We start from the raw sequence: 15,411 nt of genomic DNA on the forward strand, positions 1-15,411 counted from the left end.
TAAATTAATAAAAAGTACTGACTGTCACAGAATGTCATATCATAACTGCTATTTATAATCCTACTATTGATACATTATTTCAGGAAATCCAAAACAAACATAAATCAATTAGCCTACTACAGAAATGCAAAATGTAAAATGTTCTATTAAAGAAAAGATAGAAAATAAATATTTGTGTGTGCTGTAAAGTGGTTAGAAAAAAATGAAATCGGAATCGGCTAAAATCGGTATCGGCAGGTCAAACCTAATGAAAAATCTGAAATCGAAATCGGCCAAGAAAATTGTAATCGGTGCATCTCTACTGTTCACTTATGACATTACCGAGAGAATACTTGTCGAGACGGGTATTTTGACAATTTTGTGTGTGTGTGTGTCCATTCAAGCGCAAGTAAATTAAAAAAGAGGAATCAATTCAGTGTTCGAGCGCTGTCTTAAATGCACCTCTCTTTTTCTCTCTCTCTCTGCATGTGAGAGATAACACAGATAACATGCGCGAGTCACGATTTTCGCCTCTTCTTCCGCGTTTAAAATCGTTTGAATGTGTAAATTAGCAAGACAAAACACGTCCAAATGATAAACTTTCACTCTATGATGGTTAAACTTAGCAGTTAATCCGCAAATCACATGCATGCTAAACTGTGGGGCCTGGTCCGTTGCACCCCTAATAATTAATGACCACACTTATCATCATGATTGCTATGTAATAGTCTCCTATTCTGCCTTCATTGTACAGCTTTTTGAGGTGATGATAAACATGCTTTGTGGTATTGTTTTTTGTCTTCACGTGTAAAAGAAGAGAACTGTTATATCAGATGCCTGTGGCGTAATCACGGACTGTTATAAGGACTTTTATTTGTTTTTGTTTTTTTCTCTCATCATTGTTTTGTCACGCAATATGTTTTAAGGAGAGGGGGAAGTGACGTGAGGAGGAGACTCTGGAGTTCAATTGGGGAATCAGTCTGAGTTTAGTGGGGCTCGGTGTAATAGTGGCTTGAGGAATTCATCAAAGGGACTAAGAAACTCTTTTTTGGTGGATTACATGATGATTTTTCCTGGACTACTACAGCTTCCCATCGGCTAAACAGACTGTGGTGAGATTGCGTAAGTTCACAGGGAATATATTGACTGCGGCTTCTCGCCACGCTTCCCATGGGATTTTTGTTTTGTATTTTTTTCCTTCTCACCGCGGAGGACATCTAGTTCCGTATGGACAATTGATGTGGTTTGAATGAACTTTTGGTTTGCTGACCAGGACATTGGGACTTTGGGGTTTTGAGGGTTAAATGTGTGTGGGAAATTGTGATAAAGTTGCAAATGTCTGTTTGATGTATCGGAGGGCGGCCGTGCCTCCAGCGCTGAAATATCTGTTGCCCGACGGGGTATTAATGTGATATATCTTTCAATACACTTTGTTGAACTGGTGTCTTATTGATTTTTCGTTAATATACAATTAATTCAAGTCTACATACGTGCAGATTAATGGTATATTTATTTTCCTTTAGTGTTTGTTTAACGAAAGTAAGTTGCTACTGGCTTTAATTATCCCTGTAGGTATCAGATCCGCCCGTTACCTTATGTTTTGCGAGAAGTACTTTTCCCTTGCTGTTATAGTGTAAGGAAAATTGTTACAGCTATCTTACCAGAGAAAGAGAAAAAACCTACTCCAGTAAGTAAACGTGTCCCTGCCTCCAAAAATGTTGGTACTCGAAAGCGCCTCCCTCCATGTTTTCTGGTGAGCATCATTTATTTTTACCACGCATGCACACCCGTTATGTGCACCCCCCTGTTTATAGTATTCTATACAATGATAAAGGCTATGTCGATTAGCAATGCATTATAGATAGATTTTATTCTGCTCCAACGATAACTGGATGCCTTTGTCCATATACGGGATTTCCTGGAATGTCATAAGTTTTATGAATTTATGAGTCTCACTTGTGAATTACGTGCAAAAAAGGTTAACGTACAGCCCTGATATGATAAAAACTGTACGACTTGCTAAGAATGTTTTCCATACATGACTTATTATTATATGCCAAACTATATAACCAAAATATAGAAATCAATACAATTCGTACTTGTTTTCTTAAATTGGTAAGAGTGTTACGTAGGCATTACACTCTTACTTCCACAAAGTAATCTGAAACAGTTTTGAGAATAACAAATTCCATGCACTCAGTGTCAAACACTAATTTAAAAAAAAAAAAAAGCTTTTCTCTTGTACCTCACAACTCTCTGTTCGGTCAACCGCATGGCTTCCTCTGCAGCCTCTCTCCTTGACCTCTCCTCTTCCAATCTAGAGTTTAACTGAGACAGATGAAACTCTGCCTCAGCTAGCCTGGACAAAACATTTAAAAGAGTATTACAAAAAAATCTAACAACATGAGTCATCTACAAACATTGTCTGTCTCAAACAAACCTTATCCTGAGGTCTCCGCTATCTGATCCATCTGGGTTGAAATTTGCACGGATTGGTTCCTGAGGGGCTCCTGGTGGAACTTCTGCATAGACTGCACCCTGTTGAGAAATTAACAGAAATTACACCTTTTAAAGACTTTAAAGACATTCTCATTTTATTTCAAGGCCCTATAGTATATATTCCACACTTACTGGAGTAGACATGAACAGTTTTGATTTTTATAGTAAATACAAAGTTCTGGCATGAAACTGTCTTTCAGAAACCCTCCACCTTCCCCAGCTCCACCTGTATAGATCTGCTACAGGGGTTATTCCATGTTTGTTTTATGTGCAGCCCCAGCATGTCTTACATGCTCACAGCAATGTCTGTGAATGTACTGGCAGTAGCAAGTCTCTGTACTTGTTCTGCAGTAGCATAGCAGATCTATTCCTCCAAGACCAATTACATTAACATTAGGGCAGTGATCTCAAACTCAATTCCTGGAGGGCCACAGCTCTGCACAGTTTTGCTCCAACCCTAATCAAACACACCTGATACAGCTAATCAAGGTCTTCAGGATTGCTAGAAACTTCCTTGCAGGTGTGAGTTGGAGCTGGTTGGAGCTAAACTGTGCAGAGCTGTGGCCCTCCAGGAATTGAGTTTGAGATCACTGCATTAGGGGCTTTCGCAGCAGAGGAACCATTTCATAGTTCCTAGAACTATTGGCAAAAGTACCCGGATGTCGGCGCGTTCGCAACGCAGGAACTAGGAACGATTTTAGTTCTAGGAACTCTTTTGGAGGAACTAATTTAGCTCTTACTTCAGAGTAGGGTCTAAACCAGCACAATAGGAACTATCAGTGACGTTGGTGTTCACTGATTGGCTGAACGCATGCAAAACACCAGTACCCGGCATTTTTAAAAAAGCTATGTAAACACACAGATTATAGCCTATATGTTTACTCCAGAACCACTCACGTTTGAACCATCTGTCCAAATATCAGCTAACTAACATTAACATTGTACACATTGTGTTGCCAGAAGGAATAACTGTGCAGGAAATACTTATACACGGACCCTTATAACTTGCCATAAAACAAAAAAATATATATTTTAAAAATTAAATATCATACTTATCAACTATCAGCTAGTGCTACAATTTCCAATGACCTCACAGCAAAGATAAAATTGTGTATGGTAACTACCAGTGACACTGTAAGGATTTGTTCATTCACTTTTAACCAACAACCTAGTGACAAAAAATATGCAAGTTTAAATGTCAAGGCACCAAAACTTTACTAGATATACTGGAAGTTACACTTTATCTCAGGCAGAGCAGGTACTATGAGAATATGTATAGAAAGTGTAATTACTTTAAGTCGGCATAAAACAAATGTTGCAATAGTCTTTTCTTCCCTCTTATAATATAACAAGAAACAAGCGCTCAGCCATCTTTAGAATTTTGTGTTTGACCTTTAGTTTTTGTGGAAAGTTTAATTAAAGTTATCATGAGCATTGTAATGTTTGAAGCGGATGTCATAACATATGTCATAACATATGTCAGTAGACTGGGAAGATTTCAAAGCGCACGGTTCATTAATAAATCCGTAAGATCTTACCTTCAAGCAACGGCTTTGACAACAAAGAAAAATATAGGGCGGGACATCAAGAATTGATGTGAACACGTTATCAGACAAGAGAAGAGATGTTGTTGCAAGAGGGTGGGAACGTTATTTTGATTAAAGATTATGAAGGCGAATTAATAAAAAAATAAATATGTGCACAGATAAATAATTTATGATAAATCCAAATAATAATTGTTCATTTTGATTTCATGGTAATTTTAAGCTTGTCTGTGATTGAAGAATATATTTTATTATTTATTTAAAACAAAACATTGTTCTTTGTAGCCGATATTTTACAGTATTTTAGATCCACATTTACAGAAAGACACATTTAGTCACCTGTGTGGGTGAATACTGGTTTTGAAATTGTCTCTCCAGCCAATAGCAGCGATTCTGGAGCTCACTAACAGTCTGCTGTGTGTCTCTGAGCATCTTGGAAACAGTGCTCAATTGGGTCGACACCTCTTCCTTTTCCTCAATTGCCTGTTGCAACTAGTACACATACATGGATAATAATACATGCACAGATATTAGGAAAACAATTCATGGCAATAAATATAAGACATAATTTTGTTTTTCAGAGGTAACATTTGGATGCATACCTTGATGTTGAGTTGTTGGAGGCCAGATTCTCTTTGCTGGATCTCTAGCTGATAGTGATGCAGATTGCTATGCAACTGTTCTGGAGACACATCTTTACCCTGCAAAGTCATGGACTCCTGCAGATACACAGAAAAATGTAAACTTATGTTTCTGAGTATTCTGCAAAACAAGTGTCATGAAATACTAAAACAAGTTTTCCAAGATACTACTTGAAATGTGTATCAATGTTTTTTGAGTGCTATGACCAAATTAGCCAGACCCTCCCTGAAAAAATGTTGCTGCATCCCAAAAACCTAAACTATGCCCTAAAATTATGTACTCTTTTTGTGGAGGAAAAGTACATTATTTTAAGTGTGTTGCAGAAGAATAGGCAAGTTTTGGGACATACTACCACATCATACTTGCATTTTAACAGAGTGCTTTGTTGCCTAGTTATGTGTACCATGTCACCGTAAACTTGCCTATGAATCATTCTGTCAAGGTTAACGTCCTTATATACAATTTCCATCAGGTTAGATACTGATTATTAATCACTCAAACCCCTTTATCTAAACCTCTCTACTTAAAGGCACACTATATAACTTTTTTGCTTTAAAAATAGCAAAAATCACTATATCTATGTTATATATTTTTTTTAGTTGTGTACTTACATTATCCCAAATGTTTCCAACAACTTTCAAACCAGGAGAAATTTGTAATTTAATTCCTGAAACGTGCCGTTTCTTTATTTCCGTTTTGTCGCCGCCAATGCCGTCATATCCGCGTTGTCCCTGGTTTCCGCTCGTGCTGCCATGGCAACCAGAGCTATGAACCAGAGCCGTCTGATAGTTACCAAAGCGACTGACGCGGACAACTTTGTAGTTCGCAATGTCTATTTGCACGCTGTTGTTGTTTCGTTCAAACATTATGGACCATGGCAAGCAGACTTTGGATAAAAAAAGGAGAACTAAAACGAGGATCAATATCAGCGCGGGGTTTTCGAGATGCCGAGATCTCCCATAGACAGTAACGTTAGCAGTATATAAACGAGAGCTCCACGTCCGAGACTTCGACCGCTCCTACATGTACTTTATTAAACAGGTGAGCTCATTTACATAAAACTAATCAATGTTATATAGTTCAACAATGATAAAATGTCAGAATATGATCTGTATGTTATTCTAATGTTGATCTAGTTTACTGCTAGTCTCATACAGACAGACTAACACATACATTTCAACACATTCAAATGCAGTTTAGTGTGCTAGTGTAATGTTAGACCAGGTGAAACAGCGCTGCGTTACCTCACAAGTTTAATTTGTCTAATAAACTGACCTGTGAGTAGTAATTCTGCGTGTAGTTCGGTAGAATGAAATGTCCATATTCCTTTTATATCCGCGGGACTCGCGTCGCGTGTGGAGCTGATAGCTGTCTCTTAGCAATCCCGAACTGCTTCATATCACAGTCATGATAAAAACATTGATGTATTCAGTCATCCATAAACATTATTACATCGGTTGGCTTGACGTTGACGACAAGATCCATAATTCTTAGCAGATGTTGCGTCATCAAACTACGCCTTTGTTATTGTAAATAGGTTAGCGACCCCTAGTGGCGAAAAATCCTATACTGTACGTTTAAATCATTATAAATTTCCTTTCTCACTTGCCAATACCCTTTCTAGAAGCATCTAGTTCATTGTTCTGTAACTTTTTCTGAGCTAGACAAAAATAAAGGATTTCCTGCATCAATGTCTAAACTTCTCTGTCCTTAGACATTAACGTGTTTTAAAATATCTAGATGTTGCTGAGAAAAAGAGTATTCTATGCTTGTGTTTGTCAAGAACAGTTAGTCAAACTTTTCAGACTCAAATTTGAACTATTTTCTTATTCCTGAATTTCAACTCAGAAAGGATATTACATTAAGCACTAACCAGGATGTGGAGCTTCTCTCTCTCCATTGTCTTATCTTCCTCCACTTCATTCATGGTGCTGGATTGCCACTTGTGTTGTACCTGGTCCTGAATTCTCTGAATCTGATAACTGGAATTTCTGCATATCTCCTCCTTTTCCAGGACCAATTTACAGACCTCTTCTTCCTTTAATGATTTTTCATTGATAACTTTAATCAACTCCTGTTTGGTGAAATTATATTCCTCTTGAAGTTTCTTGTATAGTTCATCCAGTTTCTGCATTTGTGACTGAGCAGCAAATGTGATTAGTTCCTTCTCAGCTTGTTTTTCTCGGAGTTGTGTGATCTCTGAGGTTAATTGCTCTATTTTAAAGTTCAGTTGGGAAATGGTGTTTTCCAGTTCTGATGAACTACCTTGCAAGCACAGATACTTCTCTTTTTCCTGCATCAATAAAGAATCCTTTTCATTAATGATGCTGATGAGATGGTTATTCTTCTCTTGTAAGTTATGTAATTCCCCCTGAAATTTAGCAATTACACCCATTTCTAATTTCAGTCTGGCTTCAGATGCCTCTGATTGTGTCAACAACGTAGTCTTGACCTGAGAAAACTCTTTATCTTTATTTAACAGCAAAACATCTTTGTTTTGCAAAGCTGTCTGCAAATTCTGAGTCTCTTCATGTAGCTCAGAGATCACTGTTATTTTCTGAGTGATTTGGTCCTCACTTTCCAACAGTTTGACTTGCATCTTATTTACATACATCTCCTGCATTCTGAAAACGTTTTCTTTTTCTTGCAGAGTGAGTTGTAAAGCTTCAAGATGAGATTGCTCCGATTTTAATTGTTCTGCCAAAGATGTCAGTTCCACTCTTTTGCTAGCCAATTCATTTTGTAGAGAAGTGATCATCGCTTGTTGTCTAAATATTTCTTCCATTGAATTCTTCAGTTCAGATTTAATTGCAATATTTTGGTCATTCATTGCCTGAAGACTATCCTGATATTCCACAGCCTCTATTTGTTTCTGTCTCAACTCCTCTTTTAGCCTTACATTTTCTGTCAAATGCATCTCTAAAGTATCTTTTAAATTTGCATGATCAGATTCAAGCTTCACAATATTTGTATTCATAATGCCAAGCTGACTAGTTAGCGAAAGCAGTGACTCATTTCTTTTGTACAATTCTTCTGAGTGATTGTGACATTCAAGATTTGTTTCTCTTAAAGTGCTTTCTTTCACTTCCAAGTCCTTTTTCAGAGTGCTTATCTCTTGTTGAAGGGTAAAAACAAGTTCTCTTTTATGACTAAGTTCCTTTTGTAGCAAAATACTTGTATTTGATTCTGTCTGCAGCAGCATGTCTTTCTCTGTCAGGCCTGATTTATGTTCATTAGCTTGTTGCTGAAGTATGGATATACTTTCTTGTAAATTCTTGAGTTGGTGCCGATAAGCTTCCATTTGTGTACATTGGTCGGTTAAGACCTTTTCTTTTTCAAGGACAATATGGTTGTATTGAATGACTTGAGAAGTCGAGGATTCAAGTTCTCTCCTAAGATGATCTACTTCCTCTTTGGTCTCCCTGAGACATTGTGAGAGGGCTGCACATTCTGAAGACTTTTCCTGTAAGGTCTCAGCTCCAGACTGCTGTTTCTGTTGAATAACTTTGTATTCCTCTACTTGCAAAAGCAAACCTTCCTTTTGCTTAAGTAAACCTTCTATGATTTTGCGGTTTTCCACATCTTGCGATTCAAAAATCAAGATTTTGTTTTGTAATGTCTCTTTCTCCTTTTTCGTTTCTGTGAGTGACTTCATCTGTTCATTCATTTGCTTCTGAAGGTACTTGTTCTGTTCATCAAGACTGATGATTTTAGAAGAAAGTTCTTCATTTTCTTTGAGAGTTAATGTGACCTTGCTGTTCATCTCAAGCATTTCCTTTTGTTTCTCTTCAAACATTTCTTGTAATTGTTGAGTTTGTCTACTCAATGTCTCATTGAGTCTGACAACGGAATCTTTTTCTAACAAAATCTCAGCCATTGATTGCTTGTTTTGATTAAGTTCTTTATTCAATTCAGTTCCTCTGAGAGCTAGCTCTTCCTTATCCATCTGCAAGTCTTCTGTTGTTTTAACACTTTCTAACAGCTGCAGTTCAACTTCAGATATTTTGCTTACCAACCTTTTGTTTTCATCTGAAACATCAGAAAGAGACTGGCTACTAGTCTCAATTTCCCTCTTTAATTGACAATTGTCATTAGTGAGGCTTTTGACTTGTAAAAGCAAGTTGGAATTCTGATCTTGCACAGCTTGTATTTCCTCCTTAGCATTATCCAGAAGCTGCTTTTGTCTTGTAAGCTCCCCCAAATTCTGCTCAAGTGATTCTTGAAGTTTCTTGTTGTTATCGTTCACAGATTCAAAACTCTCAATTTTACCAGACAAATCTTTCTCAAGGGTTTCTTTCGCTAAATCTCGATTCTTGAGTTCTTTGTTAAATCTATCCTTCTCTGCTACTGTCTCCTCTTGAACAGCCTTCAGTTTCTGCTCCAATAGGAATATTATCTTTGACTTGTCTTGGACATCTTGCTTAAGCTGCTCTTGACATTCAACCTGCTCCTCAAGCTTTCTAGAGAACATCAAAAGCTCACTTTTATGTTTGCTGACTTCACCAAGCAGTTTATTACATTCCTCTTTGTCAAATTCTTTTTCATGCACTTGTTCTCTTTCCAGTAGGTGATCTTTGACATTCATACTCAACTTCTGTATTTCCATGCGGAGATCCTGAATTGTTTTCTTATCGTCCTCTGTTTGCTTTGTGAAGTCTTTAATTTCATCACTCTTTGACTCAACTTCTTTTTTCGCTACCTTTAGATCACTTTCAGTTCTCTTCAATTGTTCAATCAGCTGAGGTATTAACACATTAAAAAACTGTTGGTCAGAAAGCTGTGGGTCTCTAAAGATTTGAACATCCCGTTCGACTTTATTCAGCACATCCTCATTGAGCTTAATTTCCTGTTTTAATTCATGGATTTGCTCTGAATATTCTGCTGTGATGGATGATAAAGCCAGGATTTCTTTGTCCTTGTCAGTGATGACATCTTGAAGTCTATCAATTTCCCGCTCACAGCTCTGCAAGTCATGAACCAGCTGTGCTCTTTCTTCCATATGAGCTGTGTTCAGTCTGTCAAGATCATCGTTTGTTTGAGCCAGATCACTCTGTAATGATTCTATAGTTGCCTCTTGTTTCTGCATCTGAAACAATACAACAAATTAATGTAATGGCATGTTAATGAACTTTAAAAGAAGAAATAATTGTATATATAGTAAAAATATAATTGTGAAACTTGCACATAAAAACAAACAAACATTCAAGAAAAGAACAATCATGTTGGTGAGATGTTACCTTGTCTTTCAGTACACTAAGTTTGAGTGTCAGCTCTGCAACAGTTGCTTTCATCTCTGAGTTTTCCTTCTCAAAGGTGCTGCATGTCTTTTTAACTTCAGCCAGCTGCATAGCAAGGTAGTCTCAATTACTCATATGTGGTTTAAAAATCACGTCTTATCTTCAATGTGTGACACTGATGTTGATGCTTGGGTCGGTACTAAATTGTGTTATTAAAAAACTAAAATGGATGCTGAATGCAAGAAAGTCTTTAAAAGCTCTGCAATGCTTGTAAAATCACATTCCTTTGTTAAAAAAGTTAATTAAAAAGAAAATTATTTATATTCTGCCTGAGTGGTGAAGAAGAGGTGGTTTTTTTTTGTTGCAATTATTGGACATGTATACATACTGTCAACTTGAAATATATGTGACCAACTGCTGAAATGGAGCTCAATAAATATCCAATGATGAGTCCCCAAAATAGATAATGTCATCTTGTTAAACATACACACATTATTTCAATACAGTTCACATTTACCCACATTGTGTTCAGTTTGAAGAAGTTTGTCAGCGGTGTCTTGCTGTTGTTTTTCTTTTGTCTCTAAAGCCTCCCTCAGACTCTCAATACATTCCAGTTTCTCTGAGGTTCTGGCAAGCGTGTGCTCCTTTTCCATGAGCGAGGACTCCAGACACTCCTGTGTGCTGCTCAGTCTGTCAACAGATGTGTTAAGAAATTGTTTTTATGGCTTTTGAACACAATATTTGTGAATTACAATGTTACAAAACAGATACGAATATTGGAATGTTTATGTAATTAGGCCTCAGAAGCTCATTTTAGAGCTTACCCTTGGAGTTGTTTGTTCAGACCGGTGATGAGCAGCTGATGCTTTTCTGCGTCTTTAATCTGCTGACTGCGAAGGCTGGCGACCTGTGCCTGCAGCCGCTCAGACTCATTCTGACAGACAAGATGACAGATCATAAAGATACAAGCAAAACAGCAAAAACGCACCCCACGGCACAACTGCGTGTCATGTCGGCATAGTAGACAAATGTGGCTTAACCTAGGGCTGCACAGTAATGAAAAAAATATGAATTGCTCATTGTTGATCATTAGTGCAGAACAAAAACCTGATCCTTGTAGTGGACCAAGAGGTGACCCAAATCTCTTATTGGTAACTCAGATCATTATTGGTCTTAGACCCTCTTTGTGTTCATACTTTTTGGACCATGTCTAACACAATGGTTGGTGTCTGATGGCTATACCCTCCAAAATGCGACCCCATTCACTCACCTCCGTGAAGTTGGCAAAAACAAACGTTTGTGCTGGTTTGGTGTTTGAGATATTGAACATTATTTTATGGTTGTGTGACATCACTCTCAGTGCCATTCGCTTGTGCTCGGTTTGTGTCGTTTAGAATGATTTGGACGGCATGTAGTGGAGTCTGACGTCACAGCTCCCGAATTATATTTGTTATTTCAAACGAGGGCAAATAAATACAATGCCAATTTTAATGGCACAAATCGAGCACAACCGAATGATACCGGTTTTGTGTGATTTAGATGAAATGGGGTGGAGAGTGACGTCACAGATCCCGAATTATATGTTATATCTGCGGAATTAAAATAGTTACAGTGTTTGTTTTAACGGCACAAACCAGCACAAATCGAGCAAAAACAAATGGCACAGGTTTGGGGCGATTTGAGCGACATGGGGTGGAGAGCAGAGGTGGGTAGTAACGAAGTACATTTAATCTATTACATTTACTTGAGTATTATTTTGGTGAACATTTTTACTTTTAAGAGTAGATTTAAATGTGGGTACTTTAATTTGTGTACATTTCTAATGAAAAAATTACTTTTACTTTGTTGTACTATCTACAAACAAGGTGTGCCACATCTATCTAAAAGTTTGAAAGAGGTTGGAATGACAACAGACAAGTGCATGTCGTGAATTAATAATTTGGGGAGATCTGCCAGCAGAAACAGTATAGCCGGTTTGTACGGAGGTATATAATGAACAAACTCCCAGAACGATTTGTGTTCACAGTGCATGTTTTAGCAAACTGTTAGCAAACCTAACTCAGACCACCTCCCAATATGGTGTTGGTTTGGTTCGCTTTATAAGGGTCTGAGATCGTGTAGAGTGTTCGCGAACCATGCTCAGACCCCTAAAAAGCACCAAGTGTGAAAACACTCTAAGACAATGACTAAACGGTCACATTAGCTGCGTTTCCACTGTCAGGCCAATGCGAGCCAGGGCGTTAAACGGGCCGTGCCGGGCCAGTAGCACCAGGCCCAAAATCTGCTGCGTTTCCACTGTCAGGACAGAAGCTCCACAGCGCTTCACTAAAACACGCCCGTTACACGCCTCTATGGAACGACGTCACACTAACCCATCATTTCACCAACAAATGGAAGTTTTATCAGAAAACTAATCAAAAAGAAAACACTGGTAACAGCGTGATCGCAAATCAAACATGATAAAAGCGAACGTTTGCTGGCATTTTTGTTGTTTACTTGAATATTTAAAATCAAAGCATCGATGTTTTACCACAGGTTTACAATAAGAAGTGATACATTGATCATAATGAATTAATTTGTGGCAAAATTGCACATTAGTCACACAGAAATAAATTACCGTTAGGTCTATTTCACAAAAGAAAGAGGACAGACTTACTTATTCAGTCACGTCTGTTTCTGCTTATTTGGTAGTTACAAGACATATTTACATCACATTTAGAACGAATGATAATTTCTACAAATATATGCCACCAAAAATACGACCTGATGAGCTTTAGCACTCTCTCCCAGTAGGCTACAGTTATATTTTCAGTCAGAGAAACAGAGGAAGTTCCCGAAAAAAAAGTTGCTTTATTTTATGATAGTCCGGTATAAAGAGACAAGGCGTAGGCTACTGACAGATAAAATAAAAACAGGATTGTGATAGCCTTTATGATTTGTCTGATTTCTTCAAGCGTTCACTTTGTTTTTTTACTATGCGTATCTTCAAGCGTATTTACTATGTTTACTACGGTAATGGTTAGCGTGCATAGACTTTTGCATCGCATATAAATATTTCTACCTTATACGGTGATCAGAATCCACATCGGATCACAAACAGAATTCAAACATGTATAAAATAAATTATTTTAAAAGTCTTTCATGCTGATAGAATCCAGCGCTGCCGTCTCCAGACTCAGGTAAACTCCGCCTCTGTTCGTAACCACTCCTCTAGCCCGAGCTGGCCCGCTTGGCCCAAGGTATTCGACGGGCCAGAAAATCCTAGCCGTTGGCTAAGCCCCGGAAGTGATAGTGGATACGAGACTGTCCCTGGCACGCACTAGCACGCCCAGCCCTGGCCCGACAGTGGAAACACGGCTATTGGTCCTCTTGTCAGGATGAGCAAAGTACGCAATCTCACAAAAACTGGATTAGTTCTAAATAGTATGCTATAATCTTTAAGATAACGGTTTACAATTAGCTAATTGTGGCAGCCAAAAACATAACTCACAATTATATTTTTGATCATTTGTGCAGCCCTAGCTTAACTCAAACTGTTAAAAAATCACTACACACCCTATTTGTGAACTGCACACTTATTACTGTGTGAAGAGGACGGTGATGAGTACAAAGAGAAGGTTACACGATCAGACGTGTTTTTGGAAGCTTACACAAACATAAACAAACCTGAGATGTGGACAATGCTTGATCACCTTCATCTAAACCAAACGTTGCCTGCGTTAGAGGAGTGTTGCATATAGTTCACTCAATATACAGGTAATTAACTGGCAACCAAATTATACATCATACAAAGATTCAACAAGGTGTAAAAAAAAATTCAGAAACTGACCTTTCAATAAGCCTCTGCATCTTAAAAATATTAGTGACAAAACACACATGGGCAACTCTTGATGTCAACCTATTATGTTGTATGATTTTGTAGGTCTGTGATAGTTTTAAGTTTAATTTTACAGAGATGATCAAAAAAAGATGGTAAATGTTGTTGTAGCAATTACTGTACAATATTGTCCTGACTGAGAAGCTAGTTTTTTCTTCTTTTTCTAAATCAATTTTTTTTTTTCCTGATTGTACAAGAGTGTACCATCATTACATATTTCTCTATTAAACATTTTTTATTTCAAACATTATGTATTTTATAAAGGTATTTATAAAGTAAAAAAAAAAATGCACTGGAAAATCAATTTAAGGGGGCAAATATTATCCCTTAATGCAGTGGTTCTCAAACTTTTTAGAGTGGAGTATCCCCTGAGGCACTTAATATCCTTCTGCGTACCCCCTCTCTTCCACTTAGACTGCAGTCACACCTTTACCATTCAGAGACAATATTTTCTCCATTAAATCGATTTTTCCAGTGCATTTTTTACCTTTATAAAATACATAACGCTAATAATAATTATAAAATTAAACAAATCTTCAATCGAGAAATATGCAATGATGGTAAAAACAAAGTGATACTTTTAAATATTAAACTAAAACCACTAGTAGGTTAAGTCACTGTCTTTATGAGTGAGTCATCGAGTCATTTATTCAATTAGTAATGAAGCAAGTGGCTGTATGTATGAATAGGTAATTGAATCTTTGATTTTCATGATTCGTTCAAAGCCGAAGATTCGTTCATTGAAAACACCGGTGTGTGTTGCAGTTCTGCTGTGGCTTTCGTTGGAACTATTATTTTGTTGCAAAATGAGCAAAAAATACTGACAATACTCTTTAAACTGAACATCGCTTAATATTACCTTTTCGTTTCCTGAACTGTTGTAAAAAAATCAATGTTACATTTGCAATCGTGTGGATATTCAGAAACGTTGCATTCTTGCTCGTATAATATATGATCAATATTAAAAAACAAGAACTCACACAGGGTATGTTTTTGTATCGAAGAGTGTTTGAATCTTAAATCAATCTCTAGGCACAGTCCGTGTCTATTTTTGATCTTCATGCTAGTAAGTGCTAAATCCCCACTTTTACAAAGGTACACTGTCGAGAACAGCAGTAATGTACTGCGATTTGCTGAGGTAATTTGATTGGATGTCATGTATTTACTGCATTTTACCTACTAGAAATACTTGCACAGTTTTAATGTCATTAAGGTGGGTTAGAATTAAATGAAGGCCAAAACTCAGCATTTTGTTCACGTACCCCAGTTTGAGAACCACTGCCTTAATGGAAAAGCTGTGACTGCAGTCTAAGTGGAAGAGAGGGGGTACGCAGAAGAATGTTAAATGCCTCAGGGGATACGCCACTAAAAAGTTAGGGAACCACTGTTCTAAATTATACCTCAAACAAAACTATTGTATATCAACAGAGAGCACACATCTTCGTTTGGACAACTTTGGTACTGATTTTTGGAATCAATTATCATGATTACACTTGTCTTTCATTAAATCGGATGGGACGAATCGCTTCTGCGCGGATTATAGGAAGTTAACTAAAGTGACTAGGCATGATTCATTTTCACTTTATTTAATTATTTTTAAGGCATTTCAATCCAGTAATTTCTCTCTGCATGA

General features: G+C 37.4%; 1 protein-coding gene across 3 annotated transcripts in view; it reads right to left on the reverse strand.

The window, feature by feature from the left end:
* Positions 1 to 15,411, reverse strand: part of LOC311089384 (uncharacterized protein) — a 48,134-nt gene that overhangs the window by 11,146 nt on the left and 21,577 nt on the right. For all 3 annotated transcript variants that reach the window (XM_084124051.1, XM_084124053.1, XM_084124052.1), the window contains exons 12-19: positions 10,726 to 10,835; positions 10,423 to 10,591; positions 9,902 to 10,006; positions 6,538 to 9,750; positions 4,625 to 4,741; positions 4,362 to 4,514; positions 2,420 to 2,517; positions 2,225 to 2,338 (exon numbers count right to left, since the gene is read on the reverse strand). In XM_084124051.1, coding sequence (XP_083980177.1) covers positions 2,225 to 2,338; positions 2,420 to 2,517; positions 4,362 to 4,514; positions 4,625 to 4,741; positions 6,538 to 9,750; positions 9,902 to 10,006; positions 10,423 to 10,591; positions 10,726 to 10,835 — 4,079 coding nt within the window. The remainder of the gene's footprint in view (positions 1 to 2,224; positions 2,339 to 2,419; positions 2,518 to 4,361; positions 4,515 to 4,624; positions 4,742 to 6,537; positions 9,751 to 9,901; positions 10,007 to 10,422; positions 10,592 to 10,725; positions 10,836 to 15,411) is intronic.

The sequence above is a fragment of the Abramis brama genome (genome assembly GCF_963993115.1).
Source record: "Abramis brama genome assembly, chromosome: 9".
NCBI lineage: Eukaryota > Metazoa > Chordata > Actinopteri > Cypriniformes > Leuciscidae > Abramis > Abramis brama.